This window comes from Drosophila montana, unplaced genomic scaffold (assembly GCF_035044405.1).
Source record: "Drosophila montana isolate Dmon_TW-CO22-7 unplaced genomic scaffold, ASM3504440v1 contig_3031_1, whole genome shotgun sequence".
In the NCBI taxonomy this organism is placed as follows: Eukaryota; Metazoa; Arthropoda; class Insecta; order Diptera; family Drosophilidae; genus Drosophila; species Drosophila montana.
Window position 1 is genome coordinate 854,890 of NW_026997907.1, and position 20,725 is coordinate 875,614.

Genomic DNA, 20,725 nt, shown 5'->3' on the forward strand with positions numbered 1-20,725 from the left:
AGGTTCGCTTTGATAAACTATCATTAGTTTCGATAGACGATTGCTGCAGTTATCGATAATACCAAAGCAGGATTAAGAGCCGATTTGCTAAACTATCGATTCTTTGGCCGTTCGTTAGTTTTGATAGGCGATAGTTGTAATTATCGTTTATAACATGGCAGGAATAAGGTTTGCTTTACTAAACCATCTATTATATTCCCCTTCGTTAGTTTCGATAGGCGAAAGTTGGAGCTATCGATAATAGCAACATCGATCGATATCGATAGACGATATTTACCACTAACGAAACCATGGAACATATCTTGTAGCCTCACCTTTAAGCTTTACACATTATTTCTATACATTTCTCGTATAATTCCCTTTATATTAGCTATATTTTTTCTCAATGTAGCTCTCCAATACTTCAGTTCAACTTAAACTCGTGCCTTGGCCTGCCTTGTCGCCATGTTCGCCATCAAATTAAAGCGCTAAATTGTTGTGCGCTTCTTCTTCCTGTCTTTCATCACGTGCATTGGGCACTTTTGCCTAGACCCAATGTCCATGTCCAATGTCGATCCGCTGCGATCCCCTCGGCTTCATTAACATATGGGGCGTTTGTTCAGCGCATTTTGGTGCTGTAAATTACTGATGGACAGCTGCCCGGCTGCCCGTCCTCCTGGCTGCCCATTGGCAGTGAAATTTTATGATGCCACATTTCCTTTTGGGTGGCTGCTGCTGCTGCACCTTTTATGTGCTGTGCAACAAATGCGCGAACATTGCAGCGCGGCCTGTCCATCAATTAAAGATGCTGCCATACAAATGTGGCCATAATTTGATTGTTTTTCGCTACGTCTCAGCCAGTCGCTGACCCGCTTTTAATAGCCCCCTCCCTCTCCCCTCCCCCCTCCCCAGCAGGCCCCCGTTCTCAAGCTGACTGCACAGCATTTGACACTTGCCAATTACAGCGAACCGGGTCGACTCTGTGCCTAGCCATAGTTGGCCACAATGCCCCCTTCTGCCTTCCGCCTTTTGCCCCTTGCCTGCTGCTTGCTGCCTGCAGCTGCAACTCGGGTGGTCCGGCCAGACACTTGGACGAGCCGTTCAGGCTGATGGCCTTTAAAACGCGTTCTCTCCATGGCATTTAAGTGATCCGCACTCCACAACACATCGCATCTTTGGCATATTTTCATTGGAAATTTGTGGCCACAGTGGGGCATTTGAACCACTTTGCGCTGCATTCACCAAACAATTGTAGACACTTGCAAGGCATTGACATTGGTCTCTCGGTTTCTGTCCTCGTCTCGGGCTCGATTTAATTCTCTCTGACGGCATCGTTGTCATCATCATCTGCGTGACGTGGTGCTTATGGCATATGACGCCCGTTTTGGCCATTGAAAGCATTTCCACATTCCGCAAGCGGCCTTGCTTAATATGGCACAACTAAGTGCAGCATTTGGGGGCAGGTTTATCCATTCAGCTCTTACTAAGGCTGCTGCTGCTACTGCTCAGCCCGGGGGGAATTATCAACTTCAAGAACTCACTAATTCATCTCATTCTCAACTCTTTCTCTTTGCAGGTATGTTGTTGTTCCATTTTGTTTTGCTGTTGATTAACTGCAAATGTTTGCCTTAACCCTTTATGCTATATGCTCAGAGTATGTGAAAGGTAAGAGGTGTATTCAGATGAAAGTAGAGCTTCTTTAAAAATTGAATATCCGTTTTAGCTAGCACTAGCTCTAGGCGGCTTTCATATCGCCGAATATACTCCCCAATTTCTGATATTTAATTAGCTGAAGTGCCATCTCCATCAATTGGGTATTTAATCGAACCAAAGTCCCTTCTCTAGCGATTGGCTAGAGTCCCATCTCTATCAATTAAGTACTTAATCAAGCCAGAGTTCCTTCTCTACTGTTTAAGAATTTAATTGTATCTGAGTCCCATCTCTATCGATAGGAGTCCCTTAATCTTACCGGAGTCCCATCTCTATTAATTGGTTATTTAATCTTACCGGAGTTCTATCTCTATTGGGTATTTAGTCAAAACTGAGTCCTATCTCTATTATCAATTAATATTGGGTTCATCTCCAGCAATAATCATTAATTTTGATAGTTTATTTATTCGATAATTACTTCGGCTGAACTGTAACTGAATCGATCTGTTATTTCTATCGGTTATGTTATCGATAACTCTGCTTTGCAGAATATTTCATTAGTTGAGCGCAGCGAGTGCTGCACGCTGCGCATTGCCACTTGTCATAAAGTCTGAAAGCAACAACAATTTAAACAGAAAGCAGAACAAATCAACTGTGCAGCTTGTTAACAAAGTTATCTTGTCTCGGCCGCGTGTCAACAGGCCGACTGCCAATGCAAATTTAACCAGCGGCTTATTTATAGAGCTCATTAACAGAGAGGCCCCAAGGAGAGGCAAGGCAAGGGGTACGAGCAGGGCCAGAGGCAGTTGCCGTTAGCCAGAAGTCAATGTCGGCATGTCCAGCGCGTATCTAGAGTCAATATTGTGCTCAGCTCTTCGTCTGTGTCTGTCTGTCTGTCTGACAGTCTGTCGTGTCGTGTAGTGCACCTTTAGACTTTTGGCCTTCAAAAGTGCAGCAGCAGCAGCAGCAGCCGTTGTCGAGGCCAGCCATGACAGACGTGATTGACTGACTGACTGACTGACTGACTGACTGACTGACTGACTGACGACTGACTGACTGTGTTAGCTGTACTTGAGTCGGAATTATATAGTTGATAAAGCGTCTGCCGTGACACCCACATGGCTTTTGGCTTATGCAATGCCTGCTCCACATATTGGCCCTGGCCCAATCAATCAAAAATCGTTCGCTTTCGAGTTGGAGTCTGTTGTTGGAGATTTTCTTTCAAGATATTGACAGACATTTCCTGCTCATTGTGGCGCCCGATTGCCAACACGTAGGAAAATTGATTTTGAAAGCGAACGCCTCAAATGAGCTACGTTTACAGACCGCAAACCGCAGTCGAGCCCCAAGCCCTGCCCCTGCCCCTGCCTCTCTCTCTCTCTCTCTCTCTGGCGTGGGCGGCCCTGCTTGAGGTCAAAGCGCAGCTGCTTTTCACATGAAAAAACAAAACGGCTAAAAACTGGCCATTTGCTTGCTAATTTATCGGCTAATTAAACGCTAGACTTGGCGCTTACATAATGCCACGGATTTTGAATGTCTTTATCAGCGTTCGCATATCGCTTGCCCAAATGCGGCACAATGCGGCGGACTTGTTGCATGCCGCAAATTTCACCCGCCTTAAAGAGAGCCCTTGACTTCGTACCGGTCATGGCCATATGTCTCACAGGCTGTTCCCCATATTTGGCACCGCCAACAACTGCAGCGTAGCATAAGGCCAATGGCCCGCAATGCGCCGCTTGCAACATTTGGCCAAAAATGCCCGCGAAATTAGTTTCTTGCAAAATGTTGCAGGCTGTGGAGAGACTGCTTTTCATTTAAAATTCTTTTTTAGGATTTTGCATTTTTTCTTAGCTATTTTTAGCAATATTTTTTCACACTTTTATGCATTTTTCACGCCATGTTTGCAATTCATCAGGCTAAAACTTGTTGTTGTTGCTGTTAATATTGTTGTTATTTATGGCTCAGGGGCACGTTCTGTGCGTCTTGTTGCTGTTCCTGTTCAAATGCCAGAGTCACGCAGTTCAGTTCGTCATGTCAAAGTCAACGACGAAACGAAGACGAAGACGAAGAAAATGCCAGCAGAGTTCTTGCTGTATACCCTCTAAGAGCAGCTGTGATTGGGTAAGCTCAACACACTTAACAATAGTTTTGTGCTTAGTTTTGGGTAGTTTAAAAACTACATAGATATCGCCTGAGATATTGGCAATAGTTTGTTTTGTGACTATCGCCAATGTATCTTCCAGGCGACACTTCCTTTCTTTACCTTTCTGTCTGCCTAGTCGAGATTTTGGCGATAGTTTGTTCTGTGACTATCGCCAATGTATCTTCCAGGCGATACTTCCCTTCTTTACCTTTCTGTCTGCCAAGCTGAATGGTCGGAATGGAGCATACATTTTACATAGGCGTTTTACGCTTTGGAGGATAAGAAAGCGATATGTATAGGGTATTTTAGAGTTGATCAACTGCCTAACACTCTGACTCTGACTGCTTCTTTCGTATGCAGCTGACGACACTCGAGACTCCTTCGGGCTGGAGTGCAAAGTGCAAGCCGCTGGCAACAATATACAGCTGCTGCTGCTGCTGCTGCTGCTGCTGCTGCCTTCGCTCTTGTTGCAAGTGTCGCATGCCTCCTCGAGTGGCCTCCTCGGAGCTGTTGCAGCTGGAGTCGGAGTAGGAGTTGGGTTAATTTAGAAGCAGCTGCCGCCTGGGCAACGTTTTATGAGATTTTAGCACTTTGTGCCGTGCGGCTGGGCAGGTCTAGCTTAATGGATTTCTGGCCATGGAATTTAGCACGTAACTCTAGTGGAAAACTAATATGCTTGCCAGAAAGGGACAGAAGGTGGCGGACAGCAGGCGGCTGGCGGCCTCCAGGCCTGGGACACATCGGGCTGCGTGACATTTATGGCTTCGTCTGGGCCAACTGGCAAATGCCGTCCATTTGTCCAGTTTGTTCAGTTTGTCCAGTTTGTTCGTTCGTTCGTTCACGTGCAAATATGAACAAGATTTATAACGTTTTTGGTCTCGACGACATTTTCCTAGATTTGTGTTTGCAGCCGCTTAAAAGGATTTCACTTTTTCGCTGGAATTCGCACAAAATTTGCTCAAGCATCGATTTTGCCCCCGCTCCACAAAGCAAAAGCTGGCGGGACGACGTTGCGTTGGCCCCCAACCCGAAGCGCTGGGGTAGACCCCTTTAAGTGGCTGTGAACCATGCGATCTTGGTCGCATCTAAAAATAAATGCGAACCAGCGCTGGGGGAGATGATGATCTTTGGAATTGGAATTCACTTTTAATGCTTATGATCTTTGCCTGCTTCTCGGGCTCTCGATTTCCTATGCCCTTTCGCAATTGCCTTTAGCCTGGGCAATTTTTCGACTCGAAATGCTTATTAAAATATCATTCAACTGTTCGCTTCAGTTTTGATTAACATAGAGCATAAGTATCTGGTGCAAAGTATTCGCCTAGCACGACTATCGTATCACTTGGAACGGATGTCAAAAGAAAGATGCAAACGTATCAAATGCGGACACAAATTTGCTGGGATGGAATTTTTTCACAGATAATGCCTTTCTATTTCTTGCACATCTATTAATCCTTTTTTCTTTTGTTATACTGGATTTCATTTAATAAATGATTTGGATTATTGAAAATCTGAAATCTGAACAATTGATGATTATGTTTAATAAAGATAACAATATATCTAGGGTATTATGGGGCTACATATCTATATCTGAATACTTTGTCCTTGTTAGTGTATTGATTTCCGTACAATTGTTTCTTCCATTGATCCTTCTCTCTCTTGATGCATTAGATTAATAATAGGAGGTCGACTATGGAAGATCTTTAGGAGTACGAGAGGTGCGTTATAGAAAGAGTACAATATAACAGGATTATAGGGTATATTATATACTTTCATAGTTAGTGTATGCAGTTATTCGACTCTTGATTGACTTCCGTACTTTTACTTCTTCCATTGATCCTTCTCTCTTTTGATGCATTAGATTAATTAAATAAGAGAGTTCGGTTATGGAAGATCTTTTGGATTTCGAGAGGTTGCTTTAAGAAAGAGTAAAAATACATTGCTTATAGGGTATATTTGCTATATGGATTATCTTCTTTTCACAGCTTTTACATATCTCTATTTAAATTCTTTGTCGTAATTAGTGTATGCAGTTATTCGACTCTTGATTGACTGCCGTACCTTATTGATTCTTACATTGATCTTTCTCTCTTTTGATGCATTAGATTAATAATAGGAGGTCGATTATGGAAGATGTATAGGAATTCAGAGGTGCCTTAGAGAAAGACTACAACTTGGCTTGTTTACAGGGTATATTTGCTGTTCGGATTTAATTCTATGGCTTAATTAGTGTACGCAGTTATTCGATTTCCGTTCTTTTGCTTTGGAGTTGTTGGCTGCATCCGGCATAAAAATTGAGTACTACTAAAATGATGGTACAAATGATTTTACATGTGCCTAAACGAAGCTGTTTTTGTTGCTGTTTTGAATGTTCTTTGTGCCCGATGGGGCATGAATATGTCTGTAGTTTAGAGCTTCCGCATTGAGTGTGGCAATTCGTGATACTCACATAAGAGTTAGTATTGATATTTATATACATATATGAAAATAAATTAATCAGCTGGCGAAAGACACAAAACTGATTTGTTAGCATTTTATAATCGACACACAATTTATGAACAACAACAATAAACAGAGTCTGCTTTGTTATCGCTGGGAATGTGTTTTTTTAAGCGCATTTTGCGACACATTGAATACATTTTTTAATAGCAATTGCAAAATGCGTGCCGAAAAGGCCAAGTTAAGAGCGTTGATTTAGTTAAACACACGTTTACACCGATACCCACAGCGTCGTCTTCGTATGGCAATGGGCTTTTAATGACCCAACCGGGTGTCTGTGTGGATAAGGTGGTGCGATTGTGGTGCCCCGTAACTGGCCACTGCTCGTTTCCCTAAACGTTGGCCAAACGCGGCGCCAGCGAGCCGACTAAATAAAATGCCGATTAAAATATCAATTGGGTGTGTGTCTCCGTCTGTGTGTGTGTGTGTGTGTGTGTGGTGTCTGCCTTGGCCAGACGATGCCACCATACAAATCGCCTAAGCGCATTAATATAATGCCATCAACAGCTGGCCAAGAGGTGCGTGACAGGGGAAGGGGCAAGCGGGGAAGCGGTGAAGGGGGGGACATGCAGCAACTGGCAGCGCGTTGAACAACAGCAGCAATCGATTTAGTTGTCGTCGCAGCGATTGCAATCGACAGCAAGGGAGAGGGGGAGAGAGAGAGAGAGAGAGAGAGGAAGAGAGTGCGACTCGGGTTTGGGGCAAGACTTTCGCCCGTTTTTGCGCATAATTCAATGCCACAACTGCAAGTTATGCGACAACTCTTATAAATCAGCCGCAACGCTGCCTGTCAACACCTTCTGCTGACCTTTTGCTTAAGCTGGCAACTCTGGCTCCGCTGCAGGCGGGCTATTTTTAGCCAGTTGGCGTAATCTTTGGCCAGCCATCGGCGGCTGCAACTGCTGCAACTGCGTCTCGCGCATTATGAAATTGTGTCAGCTCTGCCATAAATTGCGCACTTTAAACGGGCCAAGTCCGGCGATAGCATCGACTGCGACTGTGACTGCGACTGCGACTGACACCTGAAGCCGCCGCCGCCACACGACAGAACTGACAAAGGGCCGCAGCGTGCGGCAAATATGTGGCAAGCGTCACAGCTGGCGGGCCGTGTGACGGCCAGTCTGCCAGAAATGTAACCAAAAGCTGGCAGCCAGGTCTCAATATCTCAGTGTCCCGGGCCATGGCAACGGCTACTCCAATTGCAAAGGTTGCGAAATCTGTTTCATTGTCTTCTTCTGTCTGGTGCAGTGCGACATGTAAATTTGTTGCCTGCCTTTGTTGTTTTTATTTTTATTTTCTTAGCTAGTTTTATTGCTGTCAGATCCGCCGGCTGATTGCCGCAGCGACTTAGCCGCAAGCTTAGTCTCTCGAATCGCCCATAAAACTGTCGCCTCAAATTATGCCATAAATTGATTAAACAAATCACGGTAAGCCGCAGCAGCTGCAGCGGAGAGCTTAGCAGAGCTGTATTTAGATAAGTTCTACGCTCGGTTAAAGTAGCTCAAATATGGTTGGGTATTTTAAGCACCACGTTGGGCGCCATTATGCAATTTTTTTTGCGCTTTTACCAGACTACTTTTATATGTTGCCTTTTTAAAGCATTTTTTACGACTATATAACTATATAACATGCACGCGGACAGGTATTTTTAATGAACAAAATGCGCAAAGCTATTTAAATGCCCCACGTTGGGCGCCATAATGGCATTTTTACTATTTATAGAGCATATAATAGTTGCGCTTAACTCTAACCTGGCCATTCTTGTTAATTAAACGAGTGACAATGATAAAACTAAAGTCTTGTGGCAATTTCATAGACATAGACATAACTATAACCAGTTACCTGTTGCTTGTTACCTGTTACCTGTTACCTGTCGCTGCGATTTTCCACATCCCACGGCCGGCAATTAAGCAAAACGGCAACAGCAAAAAAAAAATAAAAAAAATAACGCTCTTGCCATCAAACTGGGTCAGAGATGCAGCAGGAAGAGATCTCCGTGGCGTCATCAAGCTCGTCATTGGTTTTTCGCTGCCCACGCAATAATCAAGCGAAATGATGGAAAATTAAATGTACAAATCATGTTTACGACTTGTCGTCGGACTGCCAGCCAGCCAGTTAGACAGACAGACAGTCGGACAACTGAGCGTTCGTTCCATCAGTCTAACAGCTATCTTAGCCCGTCTTTTCGTCTGGCATTTTGTCAGTCACTTGGCAGTGGGCGTGGCAATGCAGCAGCTAACTCCCGGCCAAAAAAGAAATATGGAAAAATAAAATGTGCGCAACAACATTTTAGCCGGCTCCACATTGACACCATTTGCAATTAGAAGAAAAAGTGGCCCGTTGGCTACTGTGCTGAGGCTGAGACTGGGACTGGGGCTGGGACTGGGACTTTGACTGGGGCTGGGTCCGAGGATGCCAATGAAGATGAGATGCTGCTGCTGCTGCTGCTGTCCATGCTGTCCATGCTAATGTGTTTGATTCTAAATAGCTGAAAACCAGTTGCAGCAGTCGGCAATTGCAGTAGCCGTTGCGGCCTCTCACTGTTCCCCAAGTGTTCTCTGTCTTAAAAGTTAATTGCCTGATTTGCCAAGGCATACAGTCGAGGCGGCACAGTTTTTAACCCAGCAAAACTGTGGGCAGATCTTACTCAGCTGTTAGGCAAATGTGCTAAAAGATTATGCTTTCGGATTAGGCACGCATATAAGTCACTGCCTCGATGCTGGGATGGCAAAAGAATGTCTGGCAGCAGAGTTAAGGAATATTGAGAGGGGAAGTGTGGGGAAGCAAAAGAGAAGAAAATGGATGTGTTAGGCATATTGGATTATATAAGAAATCAAAGCAGAGCTAAAACGAGGGAAAGGTGCAAATGGAAAAGGGAATTTCAATTTTTGTTAATAGCTTCTATCTCAACTCAGGCCGATCTCACACTCACATCTTTAACTGTGTGGGCTGTTCGTATTCCATCTAACGATCGTCACGCGTTGATGGGTCGCAACAGCAACACATAATTTTTTGTGATATTTGCCATAATTTTGTTGCGTTAAATGAAATATGTTAAAGCCGGGCGAGCTGATCTATTGAGTTGTTTGGCCCTAGGATGCGACCAACAACAACAACAAGAACAAGAACAAGCAACGCAGAGCGCACAGAATGCGGCCATCAGTCAAGGCAACAAGTCAAGACTTCGACTTCGACTTGGAGTAGGAACAGGGTCTTGCATGTACTGGCCCCGGCGGCTGAGTCTGCTGCATAAATAAGTAGGTTGCCTGCGAGTCAGTCCCGCTGTCCGTCTGTCTGTCTGCCTGCTGGCCTGACATGGGAATTGATATGGCAACGCAACAGCACCAACAACAACAACAACTGACAAACAGTCAACGGGCAATTGGCATCGGGGCATTCCTTGGCTTTGCTTACATTTCTCACAAATGGTTCAATTAATCAAAGATACCTTCCACACAACTGCGAATTTAATAACATTATTCGCCACGTAATACACGACACATTCACCCCGCTTATGATATCTGACAGTTGATATATAAATTATAGATCATGCCCGTCAATAGTCAATAGCTTTAATGATGCCCCTTGTAAGCTATGAAAACAAAAGACGACATTTCGCATAAATCAACATTTGTGGAATGCAGATCAAGATCGACGACTCATGCATATTAAATGCAAGTGCCATCAAATTGATTGAGTCCAGGCAACTGGCTTTAGTCTAGACTAGATTGTTAAGTGTATTTTATTGAAATATTTTATGAAATAGAGTTCTGGGTAGTATTTGGGAAGGATTTGTGTCCATGATACTTGAGACTTGACAAAGAAAAGCTCGTGACCTTTTATTTGATCAGACGATATCTCATCTCATCTAGTCTAGACCAGATTGTTAAGTAGATTTTATTGGAATATTTTGTAGATGAGCATGGGTCGCATAAGAAATACAGTTTTGATTAGTATTTGGAAAGGATTTCTCTCTATTATATTATATGTGCTACTTAAGACTGGAACATGATAAGCTCGTGACCTTTTATTTTATCAGACTTTTGCCTTAGGGTAGTTTCCTCGGCGATATCTCATCTTTCTAGCGAGTCAGAGGGGGGTTAGTCTAGACTAGGTGGTTAAGTACATTTTATTGGAATATTTTGTAAAGCAGCATGGGAATTATAGTTTTGATTAGTATTTGGGAATTTCTGGATTTCTGTTCATGATACTTGAGACTTGAACATGAAAAGCTCGTGACGTTTCTTTGATCAGACATTTGAATTAAGGAAGTTCCCTTAGCGATATGTCACTTTTCTGGCGAGTCAAAAGGAGGTTAGTCTAGACTGGATGATAAAATGCATTTTATTGGAATATTTTGTAAATGAGCATGGGTTGCATAAAAAATATAGTTTTGATTAATATTTGGTAAGGATTTCTTCACATTATATCATATGTGCTACTTTATACTTGATCAGACTTTTGCCTTAAGGAAGTTCTATTTATTGATTAAATCAGTGGGCAAACGTTGCTCTCCGATTGTTCAGCTAAACCTATGAATAGACTTATCCAGTGGTTATTTATTTATATTGTTCCAGTTTCTATTTATTATGTTATATTATATTATATTAATCAGCCTGCATAAACTATTCTCAATTTATTACAGGCAGCACCACAGAGCTAGCTCCCTCGCTGCTGGGCTTTTATGACACGCTGACAAACAGCTTGGCCGTCGGTAGTGCCACAACCAAGGCTGACGTGCATGCAACTGCCGCTGGCAACCAAAGCAGCGGCGGTGAGTCAACGCCCAAGCGCAGCAACAGCAACTGCAGCAGCAGCAGCAGCAACAGCAACGCGAGCCACACGAGCCACACGAGCAACACGAGCAGCGACAACTTGTCGGGCAGCTATGCACTAGATGCCGCACCACAGACGCCGCTGGTGGTTGCCGGTCTGCGTGATGAGGCTGATGGCGTGCAGCTGAGTCGCCTCGTGGTGCAGCGGCGTCAGGAGCTGGGCAGCAGTCACAGCATCGCCTCCAGCAACAGCAACAACAATTCTAATTCGCGACGCGGCAACAATATTCGCGTGCTCTCGCCAAATGTGCAGCGCATCATCGCGCACGCGGACGCCGAGCCCGTGAACGCGGTGGACATTGAGGCACTGCAGCAACAGCAACAGCAGCAGCAGCTGCAGCGCAGTCCGACGCCTGTGCGTTATGTTAAGGCAACAACGGCAGCCTCCACACCGCCCAAATTGAAGCTGTCGCATCTGCCGCTGTCCAAGATTACGGGCAAGCTGTCGACGCAATCCGGCAGCGATTTGGTGTCCACCCTGGATGCGAGCAGCGATTACAGCGGTTCGCATAGAAGGGCCACGCCCGTGGATGAGGATAGGACGCCGACGAATAAAGCAGCGCCCGGCACACCCTTTCACTTTGAGGGCCAACCCTTTGGCCAGCTCAAGCTGCGTCTCTACGAATTGCAGCAGAGCATCAAACTGAGCGAAATGGAGCAGCTGGCGGTGACCAGCATGCAGCTGGCCGCACCGCCGCCGCCAGCTACACCACCCAGGCACAAGGCATTCGTGGTGGCCAGCGAGCCGCTGAGTCCCGAGCCCATTTTTGTGGACACCATCAACTTTGATCTGGTTGCACAGCACATCGATCAGCTGACCCTCAGCGATCTGGATCTGGGCGAGATGCAGCCGGATGGCGCCGGCCAGCAGCAGCTGCTGGTGGAGGCCATCAATAAGCCGCTGATAGGCAAGCCGCTGGTGCGTAGCGTCTCCGCGCCACGGGCCAGCTTGAGCGGCTCCCCGTGCAGCTCCCCGCTGCAGACATATGCGCGCACCAAGCTCAAGAGTCAGAGTGGCAAGGCCAGCACGCTGGGCGGCGGCATGCCCCTGCGGCTGCCCACGGCCGAGCAGTTGGCCGAGCTGGAGGAGGCCAACAAGCTGTCGGCGGAGAGTCTGGACACGTTGACGGACATCAAGCCGAAGTATCCGGCGCGTCTCAGAGAGCTGACGCGTCTCAATAATCGCCCGTTGTCCTCCTCCTCCATTTGCTCCACCTCGTCCAGCTCGAGCTCCGGCTCCGATCAGTTGCTCAATGGCAAGCTGGCCGCCACCTCGTATTTGGCCAGCGTCGAGAGTCTGGCCGAGAGCGAGAACGAGCTGGGCGATCATCACCATCATCATCATCATCATCCCTCCCACACAAATCCCATGAGCGTGCTGGAACGCGCCTGCCTGGAGATTGTCGACTCGGAGCGCAGCTTTGTTGAGGATCTCGGTCAGGTTATCAAAGGGTAAGCGGCACTTCCATATGATTTTGGGCACTAACTGACGCGAATCTGTTCCGCTTTTCAGTTATCTGCTGGACTGGAAGGAACGCGCTTGCCTGCGCTTGGACGAATTGCAAATACTCTTTGCCAACATTGAAGAGATTTACGAATTCAATTCGATGCTTTTGCAGCAGCTCATCAACTCGGGCATGGAACCCGGCAAAATAGCTAAATGTTTTATAAACCTACGTGAACGTTTTAATGTGTATACAACCTACTGGTAAGACGACAAAAAAAAAATTACCATTTGTACTCGAAGTTGGAGCATGAAGCAGTTTTTACAGATATTATCAATTCGTCTCTTGACATTTGCAATAGCTACTTTTCAACCTCAAGAATGAGATTTTATGGATTCTTAGCACATTTTTTTAATCAGCTCTTTAATCTCTTTGCCACTCTCTCTCGCTCTCTCTCTCTCTCTCTCTCTCTCTCTCTCTCTCTCTCTTTCTCTTCCTCACACTTTAAATTTTTTATCCCCTTTAATCCCTCTTTCACTGTCTATTTGTTGCTCAGTCTCACTTGCCTTCTCTTTTTTTACACTTTCATTCCTCTTCTCTTCCTCCTATCGCTCTTTTGAGTACTGCCCTTCTATGTGATTCTCAAATAATCGGCATTTGCTATAAGAGTGATAACTAATATCCCTGTTCGTATCTCTCTCTCTCCATCTTTCTCTCTCTAGTTTTTTTTCTCTTTTGAGCAATAATCCAGCTCTGTATCTATCCCCCTCTCCCTCCCCCTCTCTCTCTCTTTCTCGCTGTCTTTCTGTTTTAGATTTGTACTCTATAGACAAGTCATCAAGCTATTTTCCCAAGTCACAAGAGCTGAAGCAACGCATCGCTCAGCGCTTGGCGTGTCTGCCAAATCTCAGATAGAGTCTGGCCAAGAACGGTTAACGGGCTGGCCAAAAACTGATCTCGATTGCAGCCGCAGTCGGCAGTTGGCAGTTGGACACGAACATTGACTTTGACTGCAGCATTTTTGCAGTCCAGGCACGCCATGCTCCAGTGCGGTCATACGCCATGTTCGATGTTCCATTTAAGCGCTGACATTTGGCTCTGGCTCTGGCTCTGGCCTCGTCTCTGACTCCGACTCCGACGCTGTCGCTGTCAATTTGAAGCCAACTGCGCGCGCCGTTTGATTTGTCGCCCCGGCTGACAGCTGAGCATATATCATGTGGCCAGGTTCAGCTCCTCCTCCTCCAACAGCTGATTTTAAATTCAAATTTCATGTTTCGCCTGATGAAGAGCTCAATGTTTTATTCTTTTTCGGTGCCCATAAATCAGCTGCAATAAGTACTTATTTTTTTTGTCTTGCAGCACAAGCTACCCGGAAGCCATCTCGCTGCTGACCAAGCTGCTGCAGGCGAAGCACACGAACTCGCTGCTGGCCTCCACGCAGAAGCTGCTGCAGCATCGCCTGCCACTCGGCTCCTATTTGCTGAAACCGGTGCAACGCATACTCAAGTACCATCTGCTGCTGGACGTAAGTCACCTTTAAGTATTTCCACCCACACACACCTTAACTCCCTCTCCCCCACCCGTTTCTAAATGTTGCAGAGCCTGCGCAAGCACTGCGATGTCAAGGAGGTGGCCGAGGCGTATGCCATAATGCGTCAGGTAGCGCATCACATTGACCAGGTGAAGCGTCAGCAGGAGCAGCAGAGTCGTGTCAAGGAGTTGTCTGGCATACTCGACGGCTGGATGGGACCAGGTTAGTTTCCACCCAACTAACTGCAATTAACTGGAAAATCGCTTTTGGCTAACAACTCTTTGTTGCTCTCTCTCTCTCTCTCTGTCTTGGCAGATCTGAGCGTGCTGCGCGAGCTGCGGCACGAGGGCCTGCTCATGGAGCAGCACAACAAGCCGCGTCAGGTGCTGCTCTTCGAGACAATGCTGATCATCACCAAGCAAAAGGAGGACGGTCGTCTCCAGTTCAAGAGCCTCATAACCGTAAGCACTCCCAGCCCCAAGTCAGTCCCAACCAATCTCTCACTAACCTCACCAACCTCTTTCCGCGCATAGCAAAAAAATCTGATGCTAAGCGAACATTTGCCCGGCGAGCCGACCAGCTTCTATGTCATACCCTTCGATGAGCCGCGCAATCAAATCAAGCTGACGGCCAGAAATCGTGACCAGAAGCGTATCTGGACGCAGCACATTAAAGGTGTTATGCTCGAGGAGCTCGATATACCCACGCGCGCCAAGGAACTTGTCTACCAGCTGGGCAACGAGGAAGGTGAGCTCCAAATGCTCTCTGCAGCACATCAACTCTTCACATAGACCTACCTGAGTGTGTGTGTGTGTTTGTGTGTGTTTTTTTGTTGTGCCTGTCGCTGTTTGCTTATTTTCTTGTCGGCGTCTAAAACACATAACCAATTTTTTCTTTATTTTTTTTTTTTTTGAAAGGTAAGATGATGTAGTGTAGTTACAGTTATGCGGGCACACGTGCAAATACACTGCAAAAAACTGGAGAGTCGTTGTGAATGATCACTAGTTAAAGTTAAATTTTTGGAAACCTCATTAATACACTGCGAAAAAAGGTGTTACCTTTAAAGTTTTAAGCATGAGAGCTTCCAAAGCTCTCCACGTAAAAAAGCCTTAAGTATGATGAGGTTCCAGCGATGGAGCTTTCAAAAGCTCACTAAGATACTGTTATGTGTAGGCTTATTGTTCGTATAATGCGTTGATTAGAATTAGGACATATATGTGATAGCAGACATAGATTACAGGTGACTCTTAATACTTGCTGCTGAACGAGCTTTTAAAGCTTCAAATTATCTAAGCTTAAGCTCATGTTTTTGGCTTATAGAGTTAAATTTCTAGCAAAACGATCTTTCTCAAAAGCATACTTATATCTTGCCGCATAATTTTACTTGACAAAGTTTTCACGAGACTAACTGACAAAGCTCAAAACTGATGCATATCCAAAGCTTTTTAAAGCTCCCCTTTTAAGACGTACTTGTATTTATCAGAAAAGACGTAGCCTATTCAAAGCTTTGCTCATATACAAGGCTCACAGACATAGCTTGCAAGCCAAGCTTAATACTAGCTGCTGATAGAGCTTTTAAAAGCTCACTAATACACACACACAGCAGCTGAACTTGTATGGAATGCAAATAGTTTCCGTTTGGAAGGGACAGTTTCTGGCAGTGCATTTGCACTTTACATGCCACTCCAGCTGTTCCAGCTGGGACTCACCTCAAGTGACATAACCACGTTTTGTAGTGCTTTTTAGTTTATTTATTTGTTTGCTTAGGCCTCCTTTTTGTGTGGTAGCTTTCTGGCCAAAATCGTGCCATATCTGACTCTTAAGTTGATTTATGTGTGTCGCGCTCTTTGTGTGTGTTTATCTCCGTTGTTTGCACATTTTAATTGCACATGTTTTGTGCACAACTGTACCCGGGCTGCGAATTGATGCCTGCATAAAATTATATATGTAATTGGTTTACGGTGTTTGTGACTAACATAAAACAAATACTTGCTTATTAATTTTGGTATTCGGTGTAATTACTATTGCCTTACCTTTAGTTTCTTGTATTTTTATTTTATCTATATACATATATATATATTTATATTTTCTGCTATATGTTTACCGTTGTAGTACTACCAGTGATGCATTCTAAAACTAAACCACCCAAACCAAACAAGAAAAGAAAACTTTAATTAGTTTTTAAGGCGTTCCTAAGGCTAAACACCAGAGACTGAACTAAGCGCTACTATTTTCTATACCCCAACCCCAACAAAAACAAAAACAAAACAAAATATATTAATAATAAAAAGAAACTAAAAATATAATTTCTATCAAAATTTAACTGTTAACTTGTAATCGTTATCGCTATCGTTATCGTTATCGTAATACTGTAATCGTAATCGTAGTCGTATGTATTAGTTTAAATTTCTGGTAAATGCGGCGCTGACGTAGTCTAATTAAACTGATATATCCGGTCGCTGCCTAGTAAGTATTTCGACTTATCAATTTACAAACCGTTTAACGGGTTTTTTATTTCTTTTATTTGGCTTCTGATCTCTTAATTGGCTTGTTTCTGCTCCACGGTCCATGGTCTAACGTCCAGCATGTACGCATACTAACCCACATTATTTATGCCAGCATGTTTTATGACTAACTCACATATCTCAAGGACGATCAAGCCCATAAATGGCACTTAGCCTAGCGAATGATAGATATAATATAAGAGAAAAAGCTCTCTTTTTCAATTTAACTTCAGCGAGCTTTATTGTATTTAAACGAAACAAAACAGTTCATGCCTAAAGCTCTCAGCTTACTTGATTTAATGCTCTTAGTTTTTCACCTCATAAGGATATGTCTTAAAATAAATTCAATTAAACGAGAAAGTAATACTATCAATAGATGTGCCGTTATAATGCAAACGAGCTTTAAGCTTTAGGAGAAACGCGCTCCGTTAAAGCATATTGTTTAGAGCTTTAATTCGAAGAACTATCTAACATAAGAGAATCGCGCTCAGTTAAATCATCTTGTTTTAGTCGAGGAGCTTTTTTATATTTGTGCTTTTACTGAAAGCTTTCACTTTTCAAATTGTATCTTTGATTCGGTAAATTGAACATTGAGTAGAGTAAATTAATACTAAGTATTTTGAAATAGAGCTTTTGATCCAAAAGCTCTCTCCGTCTATTTATTACTCAATGGAGTCAGTATTTAAGTGCCATTTTAAGCTAGTGTCATTGAGTCTATATTTACTTCATTGTATCTCAGCTTGCATGTGTTGGAACGTTGATGGCATTTGTTGATGCAGTTGCTCTGGTTGCTAGTGCTTAGAGAATGTTGCTGGTGTTTGACCACAGCAACGTCCGCCTTCGATCATCTACCGTCCTCCCCATTACAGTCTCTGCTTGCGTAACGCCCACCCAATACCCTGTGTCACGGCAAGAGACTAATTTCAACTTTTTATCCCTTCTTCTCTTCTGTCTGCTGCCCTGGTGCAGATCGCACGCCGGATCGCAGCACCTGGAAGTGGAGCCTGAACTCCAGCAGCAACTCGACGCCAACATATTTGGAGCGGCGCAACGCTTGCCGGCGCAGCGAGATACGTCAGCGGAATTCCAAGTTCAAGCGCAAGACCATCGCCAACTCTGGCTCCTTTGACAGCTTCAATGAATCGCTGGAGCAGGCACAGCCGGAGGAGCAGCAGCCGGCAGCAGCTAAGCCCGCCAAGGCGCTGGCGCGCAACAATAGTTTGGATGACACTGCGCTACAGAAATTGGCCGCTGCTGTGAGGTATCGGAGCGGCGGCGGGAAGCGTGACGGCAAGTCCAGTCCCAGCAAGGAGCACGTGTGCAAGTGTGCGTCCCAGGAGCAGGATCATGAGCTGTGCCAGTGCATTCTGCGTGACCAGCGCAGTCGCACCAAATCCCAGAGTCCAGTGTTTAGTTACAAGGCGCTCAAGGAGCGCAGCAAGTCGGTGCCACGGATCGGCGGCTTCAGCCTCGAGGAGCAGCGGGAGGCGGATGACGATAGTTGCGCCTCGCTGCGCGGCAGCAAGCCCGATCTCAGCGAGCGCAAGGTCAAGGGCAAGGGCTACTTCGAGGTGAAGCAATACAACCACAAGACGATGCCCAAGCGCATTGCCACGCTGAAGAAGCAGCGCGGCAGCAGTGGCGGCAATCGCAAGGAGAGCTGCTCCAAGTTCTACATGGATCTCAGCGAGTTTGACAGCACGGTGCTGAAGATAACCGAGTCCACCGAGGATCTCGAGCTGGCCGAGGAGGCGCAGGAGACTCTGTCGCAGCCGCAGCCGGAACAGTATTATGCCAGCCAGCTGGAGACATCGTCATCGACATCGACACCGACATCGACGCTCTCCCCAGCTGAAAAGTCCAGGCGTGATGCGGAGATTGTGCTCGATCTGCTCAAGAACAACAAGGAGTTCGAGCGCATCTACAACAAGAACAAACAGCAGAAGCAGCGACGGGACGGGAGCAGCCAGGCCACAACGCCGCTGGCCCGTAGCCCTGGCCAGGAGGCGTTGCCGCCGTTGCCGCCACGTCCGCCATCGCGCTCACCGCCGCCTCTAGACGCAGAACAGGAGCAGGAGCAGGCACAGGAAGTGGCCAGACAGCAGCAGCAGCAGCTGGAGGAGGAGGAGCCCATCTATGAGACGCTGCTGCGTAATGTACATGTGCCCTACAAGTTCTCACCCGTGCTGGGACGCGCCAAGTCCGTGCAATACTTCAAGCAGCGCGAGAAGCGTCCGCCAGCGCCACGGCCCGAGTCGGACTATGTGACCCTGGTGTACTCCGCAGAGGGCGTGCTGCAGCGTGTCGGCGAGGATGCAGTGCAGCAGCAGCGTGACAGCACCGGCTCCGAGTCCAGCTCCGGCTCCACGGTAAAGCGCGACAGCCAAACAACTGTCATCAATCTTAGCCTGGACTCCAATACTGAGGCGGATCAGATTGATGCGCTCTACGCGCGTCCCATACCAAAGAACCTAATGAAGCGTTTGCTCAGCAATGGCTCCGGCAATGGCCATAAGGGCGCATTGGAGAACGTTAGCCACTCGGAGATTTCGCTGCTACCGCGTGCACTCAAATCCATTGATAATCTGAGCATGGCCTTTGGACGCAGCAATCGGCCGCCCGAGCGTCGCGTTTCGGATGTGAGCGAGATGTGCCGCCAGAGCATACTGCATCGCCAGGGCAGCGAGGCGGTGGGCGAGCGCATGGCCCATGTGGATTATGCAGATCCCAAGACGCTATTCAGCATCATTGCCAGCTCGGAGGCGTCGCTGCAGCGCGACTCTGTCTTCTCGCTCACCTCCTCCTCGTGCACGTCCAGCGACAGCATGTGTGAGCAGCAGCGGAAGCGCTCCGCCGCCGAGCTGCCTGCATCCGGCTTTGAGTACGAGCAGCATGTCGAGGATAGTCTGGAGAATGATTTCCGCGATTCGGCCATTTACAGTGATGATAACAATGAGAAGCGCAGCATTGATTACGACCTGAAGCGGCCACGCAGTCCACCACCGCCGCCCCCCTCGTCGTCTGGAGCGGACCGTCATCCGGCACCGTCGTCGCCATCGTCGCCGTCGTCGCCGCCCGAGATAGCGCCCAAACCAACGAAAGCAGCGCTACAAGAGCTGCTTGGCCAACATACAAGTGTGGTGCTTTGTCCACCGCATCTCAGCCAGGCGGCATCGCGCAGTTGGGTGCTCCAGCAGATTGAGAACTTCAACAAGTAGACGAGCCGTCGAGGGAGACCGCGATTCCCTTGTCGTCCATTGCCATAGAAATGCATACTTTCGTAGTTTTTTTTATTGTATATATTCAAGTACTTTTAAATACAAACTATCTACATACATGTATAAGAAACCGATGGTTTCTAGTTGAACCATATATCCGTGGCTATTTCATACCACATGTTTCTAAAATTATGTACAAGGGTTATTTTTTTATTTTATTATTATTTTTATTATGCAGTTCATTTGATCAAAATCATGTGTCCGACGCGCATTTTAAGTTTTTGACTACATTTTCGAATCTCGGCTAAATAAAGTCCGATTTCGGAGAAATAATATTTCTCTTTCTCGGACGGATGCCGACTAATGATGGTCCGATTTACCTTTTTGAACTCGTACTCTGTAATCGACTAGCATATCACGTTTTTTGATTTTTTGGAATTCTGTTTATTTTATTTAATATTCATAAATTTCACTGTGTACTTCTTACAGTTCAACGCACCCAATATCTCAAAAATCAGCCTTTATTTGGCAATGTAGACAGACCTCCGCGAGTTTAACGCCCGAAATCTGGCATTATTTGGCCGAATTATGGCCATTTATAGCCGTTTGTAGCGTTTTTTAGCAGAATTTTAGTAGTACTGCATACTTTCGTGCTGTCTACATAATACGTTTGAGCCTACCAGAGTAGCTGTTCTACTGCATACTTTTGGTCCGCGCATAAAAATAGCAACCCCTTTTTTGTTTTTTCTTAACTTTCAAACAAAATCAAAAAACGTGGTATGCCAGTCGATTACAGAGACCCGCACGAGTTCAAAAAGGTATAACTTTCCAAAGTCGAACCATTTTTAGCCGAATTATCGCAAAAAAACGAAAAATCTTCAAAATTATAACGGCATTTTTTCGCGTTTTTCAATAATATCTCGG

At 45.8% G+C, this 20,725-nt stretch overlaps 1 protein-coding gene across 2 annotated transcripts in view; it reads left to right on the forward strand.

Annotated features, from left to right (window-relative positions):
• Positions 1 to 20,006, forward strand: part of GEFmeso (Guanine nucleotide exchange factor in mesoderm) — a 65,898-nt gene extending 45,892 nt beyond the window's left edge. Inside the window, exons 2-8 of one of the 2 annotated variants that reach the window (XM_064685348.1) lie at positions 10,914 to 12,555; positions 12,617 to 12,811; positions 13,908 to 14,073; positions 14,148 to 14,301; positions 14,395 to 14,540; positions 14,613 to 14,826; positions 16,192 to 16,356. In XM_064685348.1, coding sequence (XP_064541418.1) covers positions 10,914 to 12,555; positions 12,617 to 12,811; positions 13,908 to 14,073; positions 14,148 to 14,301; positions 14,395 to 14,540; positions 14,613 to 14,826; positions 16,192 to 16,253 — 2,579 coding nt within the window. In that variant the 3' untranslated portion in view covers positions 16,254 to 16,356. Of the gene's footprint in view, positions 1 to 10,913; positions 12,556 to 12,616; positions 12,812 to 13,907; positions 14,074 to 14,147; positions 14,302 to 14,394; positions 14,541 to 14,612; positions 14,827 to 16,191; positions 16,357 to 17,552 lie in introns of those variants that run through there. The other variant, XM_064685347.1, reaches the window with a different exon arrangement.
• Positions 20,007 to 20,725: the final 719 nt, after the last annotated feature.